Source organism: Ursus americanus, chromosome 3 (genome assembly GCF_024610735.1).
Source record: "Ursus americanus isolate L20-20 chromosome 3, mUrsAme1.1.p, whole genome shotgun sequence".
NCBI lineage: Eukaryota > Metazoa > Chordata > Mammalia > Carnivora > Ursidae > Ursus > Ursus americanus.
In genome coordinates, this window is record NC_142129.1 from 98,236,467 (window position 1) to 98,260,053 (window position 23,587).

At 45.6% G+C, this 23,587-nt stretch overlaps 1 protein-coding gene across 1 annotated transcript in view; it reads right to left on the reverse strand.

Annotated features, from left to right (window-relative positions):
* The window catches only part of COBL (cordon-bleu WH2 repeat protein), a 264,114-nt gene that overhangs the window by 87,315 nt on the left and 153,212 nt on the right, over nucleotides 1-23,587 (reverse strand). The window contains exon 9 of the mRNA XM_087860644.1: nucleotides 22,860-23,042. Within this exon, the coding sequence (XP_087716770.1) occupies nucleotides 22,860-23,042 (183 nt within the window). The remainder of the gene's footprint in view (nucleotides 1-22,859; nucleotides 23,043-23,587) is intronic.

A 23,587-nucleotide genomic window follows, 5' to 3' on the forward strand; every position in this document is an offset into this window, starting at 1 on the left:
CTAAAAATTACCTATAAATACGAAATTATCTCCTGAGGCAATCAAGACAAGCAAGCAGCCCCTTGTGCTCACCGAACTCCCATTAATCCTGGGGGTCCCTAAGGGGTATAAGTTGCATAGCCACTTGCGATCACCCGATCTTTTAGGGAGTTTCTACATGTTGCCTCCCTGAGCACTAGCGTTTGACCAAGGGCTGTGATGCTCCCTTGTCTAGGTCATGTGTAGTGACTGCTTTCCTCTGCATCTTTCTGCACTGACTTGCAGCCCACACCGAGGAGCCCAGGCACGAAAGCCAAGGGCTCAGCTAAACACCACACGTTCCATGCACATGGATGCACCTACAGGCCCATCCTGGACAAGTTCCTCGTCGGCTTCAGTTACTCTCATCCAGTTCTGTTTTATTTTTTTTTTAATTTAAAATTTTAATCATGTTTTTATTAAGTCGTTTACATAAAAATCTAAAAAAAATATATTTTTAATGTTTTTTTTATTATATTATGTTAGTCACCATACAGTACATCCCTGGTTTCTGATGTAAAGTTCGATGATTCATTAGTTGCATATAACACCCAGTGCACCATGCAGTACGTGCCCTCCTTACTACCCATCACTAGCCTATCCCATTCCCCCACCCCCCTCCCCTCTGAAGCCCTCAGTTTGTTTCTCAGAGTCCATAGTCTCTCATGCTTCATTCCCCCTTCTGATTATCCCCCTTTCTTTATCCCTTTCTTCCCCTACCGATCATCCTATTTCTTATGTTCCATAGATGAGAGAAATCATATGATATTTGTCTTTCTCTGCTTGACTTATTTCACTTAGCATTATCTCCTCCAGTGCCGTCCATGTTGCAGCTTTAGACATAAAAAGTGTGCATTCTCCTTTTTTAAGATGATTTTATTTATCTATGTATTTATTTATAAAGAGAGAGGAGAGAGCTCCAGCAGGGGAAGGGGCAGAAGGAGAGGGAGAAAGAATCTCAAGCAGATTCCACACTGAGCTCTGAGCCCAATGCGGGGCTTGATCCCGTGTACCCTGAGATCATGACCTGAGCTGAAATCAAGAGTCAGATGCTTAACCAGCTGAGCCACACAGACACCCCCAAAAGCATGCATCCTTGTGGTGCCAATTGCCTCAGACAGTCCGAGACACCACCCTCCAAGCATTATGCTCCTCACAGAGTGTGGTCCAAAATCAAAACTTGAAACTCCTACAAGTGAAAATAAATGTATCAATATTAGTCCTCCTTGGCATGTGCGTGAGTCAGACATCTTAACGTTCTCCTGGAAATGACAGAGATCCTTTGGCATAGCCCTTGGTGTGAGATGCATTTGTTGCCTATGCTCTGTACTGCCTCCTTCCTCGGGGAGACACGGGTTCCCACTCGCCCAGGGAATAGATTTCACTGCAGGTGACAGCTTCTTTGGGGTGTCTATGCTTCATCATTAGTGCTGCTGTTCTTAGGGCTGGGATTTCAGCAGTATTCTCCAGCTCCATAGCAGGAGTGTCTACTGCCAAACGATACTCAGAATATATGTTGGAAATAAAATACGAAGCACGTACATAATGAAGACTTAATCAGGCTTTAGGTTTCTATCAGCCATTAGAACTGTATGATGAACAGTGAAAGCTTTTCTGAACTACCGTTGCTCTTGTTTGTAAGGTTTCCAGTAAGAAACAATGCCCTTAATTTTCTCGCATCCTCCTCTGAGAATTTTCTCTCTCCTTCTACAAAACAGTCTTTGTTACGAGGTGTTTTAGTGACTGGGAGATTTTACTGTCCCTCAAGTCCATGGATTAAAATGACTCCTTCACATTCTGTTCCTTGGCAAACAGGGAAAGCTAAACAGTAACACAGGGCATAGTGTGCTTCTTTTGTTGTAATTGTATCTATCGAAACAATGGGTTCTGAAAAAAAACAGAAAAGGTTTTCTATGGTTGAATGAGCTCTTTATAAAGGACTCAGTCCTTTTCAGTATTAGTTGAAGTCATTTCTCTTCTATACCAGAAGTGTGTTATTTGCTGTTCTCAGGACCTAACGTTTCCGTTTACTAGAAATATGAAACTTGAACTTGATGGAATTCAGTGTGGCTCCCTTCATATAATCTAAGATTGCCTGTTTTATATGCATCGTCTAAAGATAATCGAGAGGCTATGACCAAGTCGAAACATTTCCATGCGACCTAAATCTATACACACGTCCCTCTTTGGCCTCTTTACTGGAAGGCCACACAGGATGCAAAAAGCAGCGCTGGCAAATGCACGCCTCTTCTAGGTTATTCTGCCCAATCCTCTCCCCACTGGCAGAAAGACCCAGAACCTAGACTCTGGGACTCCACGGAAGACCTCCATCTTCCATGCGCAGCCAACAGGGTCCGCCCTGCACATGCAGCCGTGTGAAGGGCAGCCGCGGCCACACAGGGTGACCACGACACCACGGCAGACCCACAGGGCCAGCCCTCGCTGCTGAGCGGGCCCCCACCTCCATGTTGCTGCTTTCCCACAGGATGTGCCTTTAAGGCCCGGCCACTGTTCCAAATGCAGAACTAATAAGAAGCGTTTTCAGTTGTTTTGAGATTCCACATATAAGTGAAATTATACAGTATTTGTCTCTCTCTGTGTGATGTTATATTTCGCATAATATCCTTCAGGTTCCTCCATGTCATTGCAAATGGCAGGATTTCCTTATTTTTGGTGGGGGAATAATACTCTATTGTGTTCATACGTGACACATTTTATCCATTCATCCATCCACAGACTTTGGTTGTTTCCATGTCTTAGCTATCGTAAATAATGCTATAATAAGCATGGGGGTGGAGATAGCTTTTCAAAAACTCGATTTCATTTTTTTCAGATATATACCCCAACATGGGATTGCTGGATCATATAGTATTCCGTTTTTAATTTTTGGAGGAACCTCCATACTATTTTCCAGAGTGGCTGCACCAGTTTGCATTCCCACAAGCAGTGCATGAGGGGTCCCCTTTCTCCACATTCTTGTCAATACTTGTTATCTCAACTTTTTGTTGAGATTCTTTTATTATCATTATTCTAATCATCATCATCATCATCATCATTTTAAGTAGGCTCCATGCCCAAAGTGAGGCTTGAACTCATGATCCTGAGATTCAGAGATTGAGAGTTGTATGCTCTACTGACTGAGCCAACCAGGTGCCCCCATAATAGCTATTCCTCACAACTATGAGGTGATACCTTATTGTGGTTTTCATTCGTATTTCCCTGATGACTAGTGATGTTGAACATCTTTTCATAAACCTGCTGCCATTTGTAGGTCTTCTTTGGAAAAAAATTGTCTGTTCAAGTCCTTTGCCCATGTTTTAGTTTGATTATTATTTTTTTTGCTATTGAGTTGTATGAGTGCCTTGCATATTTTAGATATTAACCCATCAGACAGATGATTTGCAAATATTTTCTCTCATTCTGTAGGTTGCCATTTCACTTTGTTGATTGAGCTTCCTTTGTTGCACAAAAGCTTTTTAGTTTGATAAAATTCCACTTATTTATCTCTGCTTTTGTTGCTTGTGCTTTTGATGTCATACCCAAAAATCTCTGCCCAAAATTGAGGAGCATTTTCCCTGTTTTCATATAGTATTTTTATGGTTTCAGGTCTTACATTTAAGTCTTTAATATCTTTTGAGTTGATGTTTGTATATGGGCTGAGAGAAGGGTCCAGTTTCTTTCCTCTGTATGTGAATATCCTGTTTTCCCAACACCATTTACTGAAGGAGACTATCTTTTCCCCATTGTATGTTCTTAGTACACTTGTTGAAGATCACTTGACTGTAGACGCATGGATTTATTTGGGGGCTCTCTATTCTGTTCCATGGGTTTGTATGTCTGTTTTTATGCCAGTACTATACTGCTTTTATTAATACTGCTTTGTAATATATTTTCAAATCAAGAAGTGTGATGCCTCCAGTTTTTTTCCTTCTTCTCCTCCTCCTCCCCCCCCCCTTCCCCTTCCCTCTCCTTCATCTTCTCAGGATTGCTTTGGCCACTCAGAGTCTTTTGTGATTCCCTATGAATTTTAGGGTTGCTTTTTCTATTTCTGTGAAGAATAACATTGGGATTTTGATAGGGCTTGCAATATTTGTATCTGTAGATCACTACATAGTATGGACATTTTAACAATATTAATTCTTCCAATCCATGAACATGGGTGTCTTCCCATTTATCTGTGTCTTTTTAAATTTCCTTCATCAGTATTATAATTTTCAGTATGCAAGTCTTTCATTTCTTTGGTTAAGTTTATTCCTAAGTATTTTATTCTTTTTGTTGCTACTGTGAGTAGGATTGTTTCCTTAATTTCCATTTTGGATAGTTGATTGCATATAGAAATGTGGCTGATTTTGTATGTTGATTTTCTATTCTGCAGCTTTACTAAATTTATTAGTTGTACCCATTTTTTGTTGTTGAGTCTTTAGAGTTTTATACATTTATGATCATGTCATCTGCAAAAAGATAAGTGTACTTTTTCCTTTCTGATTTGGATTTTATTTCTTTTTCTTGTCCAATTGCTCTGGCTAGGACTTCTATGTTGAACAGAAGTGGTTCAAGTGAGCATCCTTGCCCTGTACTGGATCTTACAGGGAAAGTTTTCAGATTTTCCATGTTGATTCTCATGTCAGATGTGGGCTTCAATGTGTGAAGCTCCTTCTATACGTATTTTGCTGAGAGTTTTAATCACGAATGAATGTTGAACCTTGCTTTTTCTCCATCTACTGAGATGATCATGTGTGTTTTTGCTTTCATTTCATTAATGTGACATATGACACTGATTGATTTGTATATACTGCACCATTCTTGTACTCTAGGGACAAATTTCATTTGGTTGTGGTTTATAAGCTATTGAATGTACTGTTGAATTTAATTGCTAGTATTTTAGTAAGGACTTTGGACCTATATTTATCAAAGACATTGACCTATAGTTTTCTTGCAGTGTCTTTGGCTTTAATACCAGGGTGACACTATCCTTACAGAAGTAGTTTGGAAGTGTTATCTCTTCTATTTTTTAAAGGGGTTTAAGAAGGATTGGTATTCATTCTTCTTTGAATGCTCGGTAGAATTCACCCATTGAACTGTCTGGTCCTGGGCTTTTCTTTGTCAGGAGGTTTGTGATTACTAGTTTAATCTCCTTATTTGTCTTCAACCTCACTCCCTTTTTCTTTTGTTACCTTCATTCTGCTGTTAAGCCCATCCAGTGACATTATTATTTAAGATATTGTGTTTTTCCACTTTAGAATTTCCATTTGGTTCTTTTTAATAGTTCTTATTATCTCCTGGGATTTTTTTCCATTTTATAAGCATATTTTTCATTTTATCATTAAGCATATTTATAAGCTGCAGCAATTTTTTTGTTTGCTGAATCTAACACCTGTGTCATCCCCAGGTTGGTTTTGTTGACTGTCACCTTGTCACAGGAACAGATCATATTTTCCTGGTTTTTCATATGTTGACTAATTTTGGCTTATATCCTGGCCATTGCAAATGTTATGCTTATGAAATGCTACATTCTCTTACATTCTCATGAGAAGTATTAATTCTTTTGTTTTAGGAGGCAATAAGCTGACTGGACTCGCAGTGAAAATTCTGTCCTTTGTTTGGCAAATCAAATCTTGGTTCAGTTCTTTTACTTTTAGGGCCACTTGATGCCTGCCTCTTGCATGCATAATTCAAGGCTCAGCTAGAGATTTGGGCAGAATTTACCCAGTGATTTCCTGCCTCTCTGGCTCTCTCCTTTCCAGTATTCTTCCCTCACTTTCTAGAGGCTGGTGGCCATCCTGAATTCTGGTCCTGGTTTTTCAGACCAGGAAGACTGGTGATTATGGATTACTTCCTTGAGTATATATATAATCAACTGCATATATATTAATTTTCTATTACTGAATAGCACATCAACATAAACTCAGTAGTTTAAATACACACACATTTGTATCTCACACTTCCTAATGGTCAGCAGCCCAAGTGTGGCTAAGCTGGGTCCTCTGCTCAGATCTCACAAGACTGTAGTCAAGGTATTATCCAGGCTGTATTCCCCATCTGGAACATCCACTTGCGAGCTCACTGAGATTGTTGGAAGAGTTTCTGTCCTTGCAGTTGTCTGACTGAAAGACCTGGCTTCTTACTATGGACTGGGAGTCATCTTCAGGTGCCAGAGGCTACCTGCATTTCCCTATCACATGGTCTATTTCCAATGCAGTTCATTTCGTGAGTGTTGGCTTGTCTGAGGTTAGCACGGGAATCTCTCCCTCTGGTCTGCTAAGATGAAATCTTATAGAAAATGTAATCAAGGGAGTGACATCCCATCACCTTTACCTTATAATGAAATTTAATCAGGTCAGTGACATCCCATATCCCATGGGTCAGAGACGAGTTGCAGGTCCCAGCACACCCAGGGAGAGGGGATTGAACAAGGATGTGAATCACAGATGGCCACATTAGGGTATGTTGGTCTCTAGGACCAGAAATATATTTTACAGACTTATAATTTGGGGCCTTCGGAAATAAAATAACTTCTCCAGAGTTATAAAGGTTAGTGTTGATGTCTCCTCAGGTTCAAATCCAGGCACAGCCAACATCCTCCAGGTATACCCCGTACATGCAAACAACAAAGCTATGCTCTATGCTGTGGGAACAGTCTGGATGCAGCCACGGAGGAGCAGCAATAAAAGAAGGAGGACATCTACAAATCACTGCTTTCTAGTCTCCTGGGAGTCACATGAGACACCCCATCAATGTCTGCAACTCGGAACTCTCTCCAACATGAAATTGGTTTCCAAAGTCCTGGAGTTGCCTGAAAGCTTTTTATTTCCCCATATATATTTAAAGTCACCAGAGAATAGTGTATCACCTCAGAAAGCCCCACAAATAATTCACAAATAACACACTTTAATTCAGGAAAATCAAAATATTAAAACACACCTATCAAAATGATAGGAACATTATGTGGCAAATAAAGATGATCTCAGTTTGGTTATAAATCAAGTGTCTCTGGTGATTTTATTACCTCTCTTAAGTTACCGTGATAGTCAGGGTCTATATTCTAGAATCTGCTGTAATCTGGATGATGTGTATGATAACACAGTTTCTAATAGTTCTTACCAGGACCTAGCTCAATATTAACAGAGTTATTAATTTCCTAAGTAAGAGCTGTAAAGCATTAATCTGAGAAACAAGTTCTTTCCAAGAAACCATAACTTACTAGCTGGCTTATGTGGGGAAGCCCATTAACCTTGGGCCCTTGTTTATAAAGTAAACGAAGAAGAGAGCTAGGCTGTGTTCTGGATCTGCGGAAGGTCCTTTCACCTCTAAAATTAGCCTCTCTGTGTTAATATGGAAACTGGAAAGTAAGTAAAGTTTATAAGGGGAAAAATAAGAATTTGTATCTCAAATATAGGTCAACTGTCTGTTGAGCTAATGCCTTTGCAGTCAACCCATGTGGTCCTCCACATAAACAGGCAGATGCTGATCATTATTATTTAGATGTTTTCCAAATTATTCTCAGGGTAAAACTGTTCACTTAAAAAGAATATTCATCTATGAAGGGCTTTATATATTTGAAAATTCTTGCTAATTTTGTAAGTACCGTTACAAGTTCTGTTAATACATTAGTCTTTCAAAACCACCTTGGTTATGTAGACAGGCATTGGTATTATTCTTATTTTACTTTTAAGGAAACAGAACCCAGGGAAGTTGATTGGCAAGTCCCTTTGAGGGACTTGTCCAAACTTATACAGATGGCAAATGGGTGAGAAAGACCATATAACCTCCAAATGACCAGATCTCATTTAAATACACAATGTCTATTTCCATCAGCAAAGACACACTACATGCTTTCAGATTTTTTGCTGGAGTCCTATTTGGGTGACCTTAACATATGGGACAAAGTAAATAGTAAATAAGGTAGTATGGAAAAAAAAGAGAAAACCCCAGAGTCCTTTATAACTCCAGCCTGAGTGGACCAGAGAGGGATGAGACAATGTTGTCAAAATGGTGTGATGTGTAGGAGAAAGGAAGTACATGGAATGGGAGAGTGGAGGATCGAAAGTGTAAGCTATTTCACTGATAAATAAATCTACTCATGAAAAGTGTTTCAGGATCAGTGAACATTCACTGAAAATATTTTACTCAGTGGGGCACCTGGGTGGCTCAGTCAGTTAAGCGTCTGCCTTCAGCTCAGGTCATGATCCTGGGGTCCTAGAATCAAGCCCTGCATTGGGCTCCCTGCTTAGTGAGGATTCGGCTTCTCTCTCTGCCCTTCACACCGCTTGTGCTCTCTCAAATAAATAAATAAAATCTTAAAAAAAAGATTTCATTTAAGATTTTACCTTTTAAAGGAAATGGTGAAATCACTTATCAATAATCATTTATTTTTAAGTGATAAATAATCATTTATTTTTCATAGTAAGTGAATCACTTACTATTATCTTTAGTTTCAATTGCAGTAAAATACATGCAATATAAAAATAATTTTTAAATTTAAATTCAATTAACATATACTGTATTATTTGTTTCAGAGGAAAATAAGTTTTAAGCATGCAGTTCAGTAGCATTAAGCACATTTCAAGTGTATAACCAACCTCTAGAACTCATTCTGTCTTGCAAAATGGAAACTCTATACTCATAGAACAACAACGCCCTGCTCTCCCTCCCCTAGCTCCCGGCAGCCACCAGTATACTTTCTGAATCTACGATTCTGATGACTCTATGGATCTCAAGTAAGTGGAATCATTTGTTTTTTTGTGATGGGTTTCCATCACTTAGCACAATGTCGCGGGTCATCCATGTTATAACAGGTGTCAGAATGCCCTTCCTTTTTAAGGCCGAATAATACTCCACTGTAGGGATGTACCGCATTTGTTATCCATGTATCCATCTATGGGTGCTTGGGTTGCTTCTGCTATCACGAATAATGCTGCCAACAACTTGAGTGTGAAAATATCCTGAGTCTCCGTTTTTGATTCTTTTGGTTATATACCCCGAAGTGGAAGTGTTGGATCATATGGTAATTGTATTTTTATTTATTTTTTTAAAACTGCCATACTGTTTCTCGTAGTGGCTGCACCATTTTACATTAACACCAGGAGTGCACAAGGGTTCCAATTTCCCCACGGCCTTGACCATAGTTGTTATTTTCTGTTTTGGTTTTTGGTTTTGATAAGTAGCCATCCTAATGGGGTATGAGGTGGAATCTTGATTTGGTTTTGATTTGTAATTCCTTCATAATTAGTGATGCTGAGCACCTTTCCTGGGCTTACTGGCTTTCTGCATATTTTCTTTATAGAAATGCCTATCCAAGTTCTTTGCTCATTTTTGAGTTATTTCTTATTGTTGCATATATGTGTTCTTGATATATTCTGAATATTAACACTTTATCAGATACATGCATCTCAACTATTTTCTCCCATTTTGTAGGTTTCCTGGTCACTCTGTTGATCGTGTCCTTTGATGCAGAGAAGCATAGCTTCTTCACAGAGACTCAAACTGTGTGAAGTTGGCTGAGAAATAAATCAAATGTTTCTAAACATGCAGGGCAACCAACCACAATGCAGCCAGATCAGGGACGGCTAGGAACGGAAGTTCAAGACCAAATGGGGCTGTCCTTGGCTCTGCACTTGGCTCTCGGTCCCAAAGGCCCAATGATGCCTTGAAGAGAGGAATTAGGGTCTTTTACATGGTAAATTTAAAATACTGATTTGAATTCTAAAACCCACTGTTCTGATTGTTGGGTATCAGGGTGATTGGAAAGACTTCTAAAAATATTCAGATATAAAGAAGCAACGTGCAAAGGTAAGAAAAATAATGAAATCATGATGTTACCAGGTTCTCTTTATAACAAGAAACAGACCATTGGTTCCCACGGTTGATGGTCAAAACCAAAGTGACAAGAGGGACAATGTGTGGAGACGAGACCCACACACTTCGACAGTGAAGATTGAAACTGTGTGCGGCTAGAACATAAAGCCTGGCTTTCCTTTCCTTTGTGTCAACACAATGTCAACGCGGAGGAACGCAGCAAACTCACTCTTCATTCTGATGTTATCACAGGGGTCTCCGTAAATGTCACACTCAGACGACAGCTAAAAATACATGAGAATCTAGTCTTCTTCAAATAGGCTTGCTTCTGTAGCTGGAAGTGTCGGGTAGGAAAGGGCCCGTAACAAAATGTGGATGTAAAACCACCAAAATAGCTCCCATTTCCTTTCTCTGCAAACTCTCCGTATCCTCCACCCTGTTATCTCCACCCAAGGAAGTTCGTTTGTGGCACCGACTGTTTTCCTATGCTCTGCAACGGGATGGGACGCTCTGGGTTCACATGGATGTTTGTTTGGACGAAGGAATAAGACTTCCTCTGAACACAATGCAGATCTTTGCCTCCTCGCGGAAGAAGGAAACGTCCCAAATATGCAATCTCCTAGCATTTCCACTTCCCCCAACATTTAAAAAAACTCTGTTCTGCACCATAATACATTTTGCATTTGCTTTTCCATATTTTAGGATTTAAACAAAACCTATATGTGGCTGTTTCTTTCAAAAGGACTTTGTGCAAATCCATTATTTAATTTTGCACTAGTTTTAGTGATTTGCTAACCCAGCAGATGTACTTTATATCTGGAACATTTTTTTTTTTCTTAAGACCTCATTTATTTATTTGAGAGACAGAGAGCAAGGGAGAGAGAGAGAGAGGGAGAGAGAGAGAGAAAGCGCACAAGAAGAGGGGGGCAGAAGGAGAAGCAGGGTCCCCGCTATGCAGGGAGTTGGACATGGGGCTCGATCCTGGGACTCCAGGATCATGACTGGAGCCGAAGACAGATGCTTCACTGACTGAGCCACCATGCGTCCCTGATCTGGAACATTTGAAGACTCAATGACAGAATTATTTTTTAAAGGGCTGCCTCAAAAGCAGACCGAGTTAGGCTAGGTCTGAAAGAAAGTCATACGGTCCCACTAGTTTTATCCTTCCTTCCTGTCGAGACTCCTGAAGCCCCATGACGCAGTGCATGAGCGGATACACAGATTTTTGCAAATTGGGTAGAGCCACAAAAATAATAAAAAAATATAAACGGGTTTCAGAGTAGTCAAGCTTCTGTATCTTTGGCTCGGGCAAACCAGGTGACATCCACTCCACTGACTCGGTCACTCTGCCCAGAGAACAGCAGGCTGGCATTCCTCAGGACTAGTCTGCCAGTTTTGCTTCATTTCCTTGACAAAGGGCACATGTGGAGGTGAAGTAAATCTGTCCTGATTCAGCCAGATGTTCCAGCTGTAGGATCACCTCCATAAGAAGCAGGATGGGCTGTCGAGAAAGAGCTCCATGGACTCAGAGCATGGAGAATTTGCTCTGTGGCAAAATCAGGGGATTTGCAGTGAAGGATGGAGCGTGAATATGTTCTTCCTCCAAGAAGATCTTTAGAATTTTTTAAAAAAGATTTATTTATTTATTTTAAAGAGAGAGAGAGCACATGTGGGAAGGGGGAGAGGGAGAGAGAGAAAAACTTTAGCAGACTCTGTGTTGAGCATGGAGCCTGACGTGGGGCTCGATCTCACGACCCTGAGATCATGACCTGAGCTGAAACCGAGAGTCAGACGCTTAACTGACTGCACCAGCCAGGGGACCCTCAAATTGTTTTTAATCTGGGCGTTTTCATTCTCCACTAGCAAACACACGCCTTCTCTGTCAATGACGAATAAATGAGCGTGCTTCTCCGTTACAAACCTCCTATCCATTTGAGAATCTCCACGTCACAAGAGACAATGGCAGGGGTGGTTATGATGGGCCAGCACCGGCTGCCACCTGTGCCCTACAGCACCTCCTGCACAGGGTGCGGAGCCGGGATTCAAGCCCACGCGTCTCCCACTCAAACACGATGCCACCTGATGGCCACACGTTTCCCTCTGACCCCCATCAGCGCCCACGCGGGAGAACTTCCTGCCAGAAAGATGTCTCTGGGAGGCCCGACTTCTGCCACTGACTGGTATGGCCCTGTGACCTCTCTTCACCTTGGTAGACCTTGTGTCCTCACTGGTACAGTGAAGACAAGAACAGCACGTACTTCACGAGAATATCATACAGATTAAGTTCAATGAGATGACGACGTACGTGTGGTCTTAGCAGAGTAGCTGAAACACAACAAGGACTGAGCCGTCGTTGGGTCATTGTAATTGTCTTCATGCTGACCTTGGCACCAGCTGGCTGAGGAATGGATGACGTGCCTTCTCTGCCCAACTGCCCTGGAAATCTGTTTGCTGCTGAGTGTACTTCTGCACATGGTTGGTCTGGCACAATGACCTTCCGTCCCCCGCTGAGTTACCAGTTAAAACACTACCGGCCAGGATGGAACGTCTTTCTAGGCTAGGACTGTATCTATGATCTGCATGCCACCTGCTGGGAAAGAATCTGGAAGTGACCCCTCCACCCAGTCTAGTCTCTGACCCCTGGCATGGGAATTAGGGGGGATCATAAAAAGCAAGGTTGCAAGTGAGAATTTCCCACGGATTGGACCCCTTTGCCATAATCTACCCAGACAAGGGCCATTCTCCGGTATCTGCTCCAGTTAAATACTGAAAGCATATAAAGCACCTAATCTTATTTGCTCTCGAATTCCTTATGGCCAAGAAAACTGTGTAAATGGAAACCCAGCTTGCTTTTGTTATGGACTAAATTCTGCACCACCGTCTCCAAAATTTGTACCTTGAAGTCCTAATCCCCGTACCTCAGAATGTGACTATATGTGGAGAGAGGGTCTTTAAAGAGGTGATTAAGTAAAAATGAGGCCATTAGGGCGATTCCCATATTTCTTGTTGAAGAGGGAGAGACAGCGGGGATGTGCATGCACGTAGGGAAGGCCATGGGAGCATGCAGTGCAGACACAACCATTGTTAAGCCACGAGAGGCCTCAGGAGCACCCCAATCTTGGACAAACAGCCTCAGAACTGTGAGAAATCAATTTCTGTGGCTCCAGCCCCCGTCTGTGGTGTCTTGTCACAGTAGCCCAGCAAATGGGTTCCCTTTCAACTTAGCTGGCAGGCGGTCACTGTGTCTGGTCACAGCTCAAACTACAAGGCTTTCCTTCGTGGCCTGAGCAAACCACTCACCCTCTGCGTGCCCATCCCCTATGAAAAGGAGCCAGCAGTCCATACAAGAGCGGCTAAGAAAACGTAGGATAACGTTGCATTGCCTTCCTAGGAGATCATGAGACCCAACACTTCATCTAAATGCCACATGGTGCCTCCCCACATTCATCACGCCAGCACCCCAATTCTGCCTCACAGACGATCATCCCTATAACCCATGAAAACAAGCATTTCTAGAATAGCGGCCCACACGCTGGTCCCCGTCCTGTCCTCTGGACACAGCCCCCGTTCAGGACAGGAACTCACCATGACCCAGTGAGCCTTTACATGTCTCCACTGAAATATTCTGCTATTTCTAGACTCTTCAATTTCTAGAATGTTCTCTTCTTGGCATTTTTTAATTTTTTTCCTCTCAAAATGTGGTGTTGAGACACAGCCCCTCCAGGCACCAAGCAGTGTGGGACTAGAGCCACCTCCCCCTACCATCACATTACTGTAAACTCTTCCCAGTCTCAACTGCCTGCCCACTCCTCCAAAATACCTGTGCCTTTTCTGCAGCTGCGGCCATTCCTGCACCGGAAATCTAGGCCCCAGGGTCAGCCTTGGATTGGAGCACATCAAGCAGCCTCGACGGGACCTGGGTATGGGGTTACACTTGTCCAGGGTCTACAGCATGCGGGACACAGGAGCGGCGGGTCTAGGGGCCATTAGAGATGCTGATGCCCCCTCACCCCCGAATGTCATCTCACTGAAGATCACTCTGGATCCTGGCAGGCCTCCTGTCTCGCTGCCCCCAGGCGCCCGAGCCTCCTGATGACTTGGAAGTCATCGATCACAAGGCCCATTCTCCCTGTGTGTGTCACCGGAGACCTTCCGGGTAGACAACGGTTCATTTGTCATGGCCGAAGCAAAGCCATGCAGCCTCGCAGGACTCTCCCTGGCCCTTCTGTCATCCAGCCCACACTTGTTTGTTTATGAAATGCTCACTGATGGATGACTGCATGCCAGGCATGGTGTGTGGGGCTGGGGCGTACCGGGAACAGCTCAAGGTCCCCAGTCGGGATTCAGCCAAGTGGGTGGCAAGTCTACACTGTGTACTCAAGGCCATGGGGAGGGGGTGGGGTGCTGTGGCTCCTGAACGTGTCCCCAGCGGTCCCTCTGCATAGCGGCACCTTACTGACCTCCGCTAAGGGGTTCTCTGAGGAGAGCTAAGGGCGAGAGGCCACTACAGAGCGACCGAACTGGAAAATCCCAAATGCTGTAAAATGCCCTACAAGTCACAGTGTCTGGGGATGGCTCGTCATGTCCACGGAGAGGGGCAGGAGCCGCGGAGAGGGGAATGCACACCGCCCAGCCAGTCAGACAGCTACGTATAACCCAAACGCCCAGGGCGAGGTGCCTGAGAGAAGAAGTCTGCTTTCATCCTGAGAGAGAGCACAACCGCACGGACACATCACGGAGGTTCTGCACTCTGCTGAGGGGAAGATGCAGCGGGACGATGCTTTCTTTCTCCATAGGAAGTCACCTGTTGCACCTGCTATGTACAAAAAGCAGGGGAGGGGGCATTACGGGGGAAGGGGTGCTCCGCGTGTCTTTTGTGGAAGAAGTCTGAATTTTATAAAGAAACATTCACAACAGGCCCAGGGACAAACACACAGAAGAAGCCAGAGGCCCCACCTTTCTGCCTGCCCAAGGACAGGGCCAGGCCAGTGGGAGGAGGACAGGGACGGAGGGGCTTTCCTGCAGGGTGACTGGGAGGGCGGAAGGGGCCATCTGCATCCACTCCACCCTCCCGGGGGAGAGAGGCTCTGCTGAGTTACCAACCTGCATCCCCCAAAACACAAAGGGCTAAGCCCTGCACTGCGCCTGACCTTCAGAGGAGGGCCGGGCACAGCCACACGGGAAGGAAATGGAAACACGGCGCTCCCACGGTATTCCAGAACATTAAAGTGCGTCGTTTGGTTAACAGCGGGGAGGTGGAAAGCCCCCCGCCACCCTGAAAGGAAGCCTGGCAGCTGCCCTGGGTTTGTAAGGATGTCTATTCAAACCCTGGGACAAGTCTCTGAGACTCAGGACCCCCCACCCTGATGCCGGCACCTCTTCCTCGTCAAGGTCTCTGTGTCTCTGACAAAGTCACAGAGGGAACGTGGCCACTCGAGGCACTTTGACTTCCACAGCTCTGACTCTGCAGGTTGGGGCATAGGCCCCAGCCCCCCAGATTAGAAGGGTCATCACACACAGTGGAGGGTGCACAGAGGGTCTGACCCCTTGGCTACGCCATCTCTGACCTGCAGTGGGGCTGGCCTGACTCAGTTTCCTCAACTCAGCTGAAGAAGGGCCATCACAATGAGCAAACTTGCCGGGGGGCTGTGAGGGTGAAGTCAACAATTGATGCGGCCACATATTTTACGGATGGCAAAAGAGTGCAACACGCACACACAGATACATATATGTCTGTGCATGTGTTATTTTTGAAGAAATGTGGTGAAGAGGCATTAAAATAGCAAATGGACAGAAGGGAGTTTCACAGGACACACAGATAGCAGGCAGAATGGTCTGGGGGACAGAAAAGGAGCGACACTCAGAGAAAAGGTCCGGGGCAGGGGCGGGAGAGAGAGCGGAGAGCTTCCCTCTCTGCTGCTGTTCTCTACGTAGCCCTCCCATTTCATCTCCAGATTTTGGGAGGCTCCTGCACCCATTTAACAGATGAGAAACATACTATGGAGCAGAGTTCAGCCTTCGGCCATACCCGAGGCTCTTTCCCCTCCCCTGGGCTGCAGGTGCCCCATTCTGATCGTCCCCACAGAGCACAGGTGAATGTATGTGCGTGTGTGTGTGTGCGTGCATGAGTGTGTGTGTGTGTCTGAGTGTGTGTGTGTGTCTGTGTGTGTGTGTCCCGTCCTCAGAAGCTGACCGCTCCCCAGGAGCCCCTGTCCCCAAAGCAGCTCCTCCATGACCCCCTGTCTCCACACGCAGCTCCCACACCTCCACCCGTCTACACCACACGGTCATTTCTAGCTCTGGCGTCTGGCAGAAGCCTGCACTTGTTGGGTTTCTATCGGTCTCTTCCGGTAGTGACGAGCAAACAGTGCGGGTTCTGGCCAGATTGTTGCCATTTCTAAGTAGGCTCTGTGAGCAGGGCAAACCACTACCCTTTGCATTATATTTTGAAATCAGTGGTTTTCACTTACAGAGGACCCATCTTCACATGCGTGGTAAATGAATCATATATGCACGGAGTGCATTAATGCATATGTTTACTGATGTGGTTAGACCCTAAGACATGTCAGTGAGGCCAGAGACGGAGTCCCCTGCCTCTGCACTTACGTGTTAGAAGCTGGAAGAGAAACGAGACAGAACGGGCAGCGGCACAGACTGTGACCAGAGGGTGGACGGTGACGGGGCCCCGTGGAGAGGACACGTTAAAGGCCTCTTCGGGCAGGGTGTGAGGGCATGGGGAGATGTGTTGGGCCCAGAGTGTGGAGGCCCACAGGCCAAGGTGAGAACTTAGTTATTCTCCAGTGTATGCAAGGGGGAGACGGGCCCCCGCTTGTGTGTGACCAGTGTTGCTTTAGCAGTGGTGTAGAGAAGAGTCTGGAGAGGGAGGGGCAGGTGTAGAAGTAGGGGGAGCGAGGAGGGGGCCACCACTGCAGTGGGGGTCGTCCCAGAAGCAGGAGCACCTAGACCAAGGTGCTAAGGTGGGGGCGGGGGAGGTGGCCGGCTTTGGGATCAGGCCTCGCTGACAGGTGGAGGGGCATGAGAGAAAGGTGAGTCTGCAGCCTCCCCTCCTCATGTCACACAGGGGTCGGTCTGGGTGGGGCCTCTTCCCCTCCGGGGTCCCGGGCACATAGGCAGATTGAAGGGGCCACTCTTCCTTCTCTCCTGAACTGACCTTCAAATCCTGCCTGGTCAGCACAGCGTTCCGGGAAGCCGAATGGCTGAGCCAGGCTCATGTGAACACCACCCACACGCTGGAGGTCATCAGAGGTCTTTGATTACTACGAAGAATAATTTTTTAAAAAGATTTATTTATTTAATTGAGAGGGAGAGAGAGAGAGCACACGCATGAGCAGGGGGGGCAGGAGAGGGAGAAGCAGGCTCCCCGCTGAGCAGGGACCCAACTCGGGGCTCCATCCCAGGACCCCGGGATCATGACCTGAGCCGAAGGCAGACGCTTCACTGACTGAGCCACCCAGGTGCCCCGGAAGAGTAACTGAAAAATGATTTTTTAAAAGTCTCCAAGCATCATCCACTTTGCCAGAAACAAATTAACCACCACGAGTCAGGACACACAGAACTTAAAGGAGCCTTCACCCCAGGAGAAGGACCGTGGACATGGCTCTACGGGACTAGGGATCCCATTCACCCCAACATCCTCATGGATGATCAATTTCATTAGCAACAACCATCAGTCCTAACAGCAGAGAGGAGAACGCATTTGGAGCCCACTCTGGTCCGTGGCTGGTCCGTCGCCCTGCTCGGTGGGGACTCCCCCGCCCCACGGCTGCTAGGGCTCCGTGCTGGGGCCTTCTGTCTGCTGGGGATTGGGATGCAGAATGAGGTCGGGAACATGCCAGAATGAGGCAATACGCTGTCACAGGAACCACCAAATGCACACTTTAGTTCTGGACAAAACGTTTCGTTGGGGGTATGCTCAGCAATTTCTCATAATATTCTAATCACCTGATTTTCAGGATGCTTCCAGAAATGGAGCCTCAAGTGGGAATACTTTCCCCTAGTTTCTAACACATGCAGATTACCCTAATTATTGGCACAGTACAAAACACTGTGTTTATGTGTACATTGCACTGAGATATTCAAGGAATGAATATTAATTTTTGCTCTTAAGTGCAGGGCTTGCGAATAGCAGCTGCTCAACACATATTTATCAAATACATAAACAATTTTTCATGGAAAAATCTATTTTGGGTTATACCAATAACTGATAAAACACCAACCTCCCCCATCTCTCATTTTAATGCCCAATACCACCAGTTATTCTAGTCCCAATACAACAAACTTGAAATCGTGTACAAGTGTGCTTGTCACGTTGGAATTTTATGGTGTTGGATTCTCTCGGCAATGAATGCAATAATTCAAGTACTATAGGACGAAAGAAAGCCTGGATGGCTAAAATACTTTCTGAATTACTTTAACTTACAATAAAAAAGGATTTATAGTTGTTATAGGCACAACAGCAGGCGTAGAAGGACCGTGTGCCGACTGACAAAAATGATAACTCCAGTTAGACAACACAGCATTTTCTAGTCAAGTCCCACAAGTTAGTTTTAATCAGACGACAGAGCGAAAAGTGAAAGAAGCCGCTCTGCAGCCAGCAAAGTGTTGTACAGAGGCAGAAGTCGGCGAGTGGGGTTTACGGTTGCTTTGATCCTGAGTAGGTAAACTGAGTCACCCAAGGACGGATTACTGGACAGGGTTCTCTTCTCGTTCTTCTCAGAGAGAGGCTCCAAAGCCTTAAAAGGATGAGCAACTGCCCCCCGATAATCTCTGACAGTGTGGACTGGTGAACAGGGTATTCAGTCTGTGACTGACGGGGCAGAAATGCCACGGAGGGGGTGGGGCATCATGTAACAGGGTGAACCTGTGCCTGGGCGAGGCAACTTTTTGCACTGCCTTTGATGCTTGCGGCAACGGAGAGTTTGATTTTTAGATTTAGTCTGCCACTTGGTTCACACAGGAGGCTGGCCAGGGCATAGAGCCTTTGCCCCACCGCCCAGCCCTCCCTGCCTCAGGCTCCTGCATCCCTCGATGCCTGGATCTCACTCCACCTGGTCGTGCGGTTCGTGCACGTTGGGGAAGGAAGGGTGGAAGTGGAGGGACTCACCAAGGACTGCCAGGAGGGATGGAGATCGTATCTGGACCCAGGAAGCTGCACAGGGCCCCTGCTCTGACCTCTACAGCATGTACCTGGGAAGGCTGCTTTTAGTGTTTCCATTCTGTAGAGAAGGAAAACTGAGGGCCAGAGAGTGGGTGGAGAGGGGCCCTTGTGGGCACCTGTGTCCGCAGCCCCACTCATAGTCTGAGATCCATGCTGATCCACAGCCCGAGGGGAAACACACATGCAAGGGACAGGAAGACAAGCCTCCTGGGGACAGCTGCATACAAAGGGGGCTCTGAGCCCCACACAGGAGTAGCAAGCAAGAACTCTGCCCTGCATTGGGGTCAGGGACAAGGCTCGAGGTCGTCTCAGCACAGAGCAGAGTAGAATGAGGACCATGTGTGGAACCTCAAAGATAAAAGGAAGAAAAATCCCATCTAGAACCGGCAATCCCTCTGTCCCTCACTCAAGCACTCCCCGGGTCCCAGCAAGAAGAAGCAAGAGCTATTTATTCATCTGAACATCTAACGTCAGGCCCCAGCTAACACTATGGCAACCTGTGCCCAAATACCGTTATACAGCAGACCCATTCATTTCCAGATAACTTTCCTGCTGAAGACTCTTCCCAGGCCTGTTAAGAATATTTACACCGAGCGGCTCTCTCTCACGTTTGTTAGTCTCCCAAGTCTTCCTAGGTGGATCAGGGCAGTGGCATTCTGTGGCACGGCAGTTCTCAAAGTGGGGTTTGCCTGGGAACTTGTTGAAACGCCAGTTCTCAGGCCCTGCCCCAGACCTCCTGAATCAGAAACGCTCAGGGTAGAGCCAAGTAAAATGTGTTTTAACAAGCCCTTTGGGGGTGATTCTGATGCTCACTTGAGTCTGAAAAATGCTGACTTAGCATATGGTGTGCTCACATATATATATCATTCCTGTTTGAGTGTTCTGCTTAACTGAAACTACATTCAAGGTACCGGGAAGGGGAGGACGGTCTGGCCCAGACAGCACTTCTCCTCTGCAAAGATAATGTGGCTCTTTACCCATCTTGCCAATTTTTCTGCCAAGAGGCTTGCACAAGGACACCATTAATTTCATCCACTGGCTCCAACACCTCAGGGAGACGCTCTTTCAAAAGCACTCTTAGAAATTACAAATACCGATGTTTACGTTGTGAATCTATCGTCAGGTAATAAACACGGATACAAAGACTGCGTTTTCGAGAATGTTTCCGATGAGCCGGGACGCAGCTGAAATTATTCCCCCTCTAAGACCTGAATACAGAAACGCAGAATTTTTCAGACCAGATGATAAGAAAAAATCTTCTAAAATAAGAAAATTGACGCGTTTTCCTTTTCCAAAACTAGTCATGTCCTTGAAAATAAGCCTTTCCTTTTCATTCAGGATATTGGTGTTAGCAACAGTTGCACATAAATAAGGCTTTCAAACAAACATCTTATCTTTATATGGAAGGAAGTTCATGAAGAAGGAATTGACGTTTTTCCCCAACAATGACAACAATACATTTTTGGGTTCCTTTCCCAGAAATTAGTAAATAACAAAATACCTTTCATTTAAAAAGGGAAAAAAATGGTCCTAGCAAATGCTTAAATCTAATCCATATGCCACTCATATGCTTAAAAAAGGAGAGGGATTCTGTGAGCCAATTTCTCCACTCATTCTGTGCCAAATAAAACAGATTTCAGTAAAAAGCTTTTACTGCCTCACAGGGAACTCTGTTCATTATTCAGGGTATAGAGAACTATTTATTTTTCATTCAGAATTCCCGATTCTCTACTTACTATACATTTTCCCACTCCAGCAGACTTTATCCACTCTGAAGAGGCACGTTAAAATCTGAAAAACACAGCATCTTCTCTGGATAGAAGACAGTTTTAAAATGCTAATCTGGCTTAGTATCTACATGCTATAACATTAGGGAAACGCAATTCTCATTAAAAAAAAAAAAACATAAGTCATCGTGATCCTGGAATTCGTGATTTTCACTGCAAAAGAAATATCCTTCCCAATCGAAAGCAAAAAGACGTCCCCAGAGGGGACTGGTTGAAAAATGCTAAATGCTAGAAATACGGTCTGCGGGTTACAAAAAAGTTCAGACTCTCAGCCCCAGCAAAATAAAGAGGCACACGGCACACACACCAGCAGGAAGTCACTGTGTTTGATTTGCACGCTTTAATCATGCAAGCATACCACCAAATGAGGTGCCATATGTGCCTAAAGTTCTTCTCATCATAAGATAACTAAGCTCTCAAAACAACTTCGTGGCATTAGAAAATGCTCAGGAAACACAAAACTCAAAATACCTTCTTCTAAAATAGGTCACGTTGCAGGCTTTTCCAACAGATTTCTAGCGCATGGCTGGAAAGGTCTGTAGAAGATTTGTTAAGATTTAGGAAGACTGATGGACAGACAGGGGTGCCTGGGTGGGATAGGTGATTGAGTATCTGTCTCGATTTTGACTCAGGTTATGAACTCAGGGTCATGAGATTGAGCCCCACATCGGGCTGGCTCTGTGCTCAGTGTGGAGACTGCTTGGGACGCTCTCCTTCTCCCTCTGCTCCTCCCCCTGCCTGCATGCTCTCTCTCCCTCTAAAATAAATAAATAAATAAATCTTTTAAAAAAAGACTGATGGACAGACGGACAACTGGGATAAAAAGGAAACTAAGTAAGAAGTCTGCCGCTCCAGAGAGCCCCTCTGGTAACTTCTAACCACGACCTTGGGCTAAGCATCCCACCTGGGAGGTACAGACTTAGTTTCTGGTTTATTTTAAGGAAAAGCCGTTTTACGAATGAGCAAAAAAGGGTTCCAATCAAGACTAGCAGTAATGTGAAGCACTTGGCCTATATGAAGCAGGGACAGGCCAAGGGACACCAAGGCAGAAGGAAAGGAAATTAAGCCCCTGTGGGAGAATAATGTTCTATAATGTTCCTGTTCATGGTGTGATGTCCCCGTCTACTCCCCATCTCCGCCAGGAACCTGGGCCACCCGTCACTAGGAAACCTCTGAGCTTCATGAAGAATAATACATCCTTATTGACTGCAGGTTGACCTCGTGTCTTGGAATACAAATGGAGCAGGCCCGCTGGGGGCACTGTTGGTCAGCCTTGGGGAACCCATGTTCTCCAAGATTCAGCAGCCTGCTCCCATCCTGGCCACCCCAGGGGCTGTGTCCACCACTGCCCACCCAAATGAGGAAGGATGTATTTGGCGAATACACATCATACTTCCCAGTTTCACCGTGTCCCACTCCAAGCCACAAGAAGAGGAGCCACAGTCCAAGAACAGCCCGGCCCCCAGGAAGGGAGGTTTGGGGATTTCCAATCGTGCTTCAAGGTGGCGTGGATGCATGGCAGGAAAGAAGCGCAGGTGAGACCCCAGCTGCTGGGGACAAAAGCTCTTTTCTGTCCACACATAATGACAACCCCTTGCAAAGGAATTAAGTTGCTCTGAAGATAAACTTAACACACACGGCTTCATACATACGCGGTTTCTGCAATGTAGTATCACACAGAAAGTGACTTACTCCCCACTGTCCTGTGAATCTGACTTATTTGGGGCATTTTATATTAATATCACCTACCGTCCCTATCCCATACACACTCCAGAGTCTTCCAGTGCCTTGACCCATGAGTTTTCTCATGGAGCCATCATGACGATACCCAAAATTTCAACATTAGAGATAGAACAAGTGCCAATCAGCAAGCATAAAAAGCACAAAAGTTTCCTACGTTCCATAACTGAAATACATGGCATCCCACCTTTACTTCTACATAAAGCGTAAACATTCACCCGAACACTCTCCCTGCTAAAGCCACACACTTGAAGGATCGTAGGGCATGCAGGGGACTTCTAGAGAGAACTCACTGGTCCATGCGGCAAACGCACAGGCCCCGAGGGCTGCCCTCTGCCTACCTTTTCCGAGGTCTTGTCCTGCACTGGTGGCCCTGCAGCCAACAGGGTCGGGGGAGGAGGGGCCCGTCGCTTCTTCAAGTCCGACTTCACAGACACCCCTGAGATGTTGCTGAGCGAGAGGGATGGACCCAACGTAAGGGAACGGGAATTCACCAACGGGGAGTTGGGCGTCGTCAGGCAGCCCTGCGAGGGGAGAGACAGACAGAAAATCTCATCAGTGTGAGGTGCTTCTCTGTGGGTAGACGCTCCAGCCTGAACACTAAGTGCCAAACCGCCCATCCAAGTTTCTAGTATCATTTCCACTGACAGGCTCGAATGCCCTCAGCAAAATCCGTGTGCTCGCTTTCCCTTACAGCAGAACAGGCTGCGTGACAGATTCCTGCCCGAGGTTTATTTTCGTCATCATGAAGGAAAGAGCGGATCCTTGCGACCTCTAACTACACGCACCAGGCAGACTCAGTTAATGCTCCTGACCCAACTGCGGGTATGAATGAGACCCCTGGAAATGTCAGCCTGTCATCAGAACAAGGCGCTGAAAGCAGAAGGAAGAGTCGAGAAGCACATTGCTCCTGGAGAAGAAGACTGTCTTTAGCGCTGCTGACGACACTGACCGCACCTCTGGCCACTCGGTGGCCTCTCCCAAGGTCACCTGTTCCGGGCCCCTTAGGAATGCCTGCCCAGGCTGGGGTGGGGGGAGGCTGGCTCTGGCCCCCCATGACTCTGCCAGA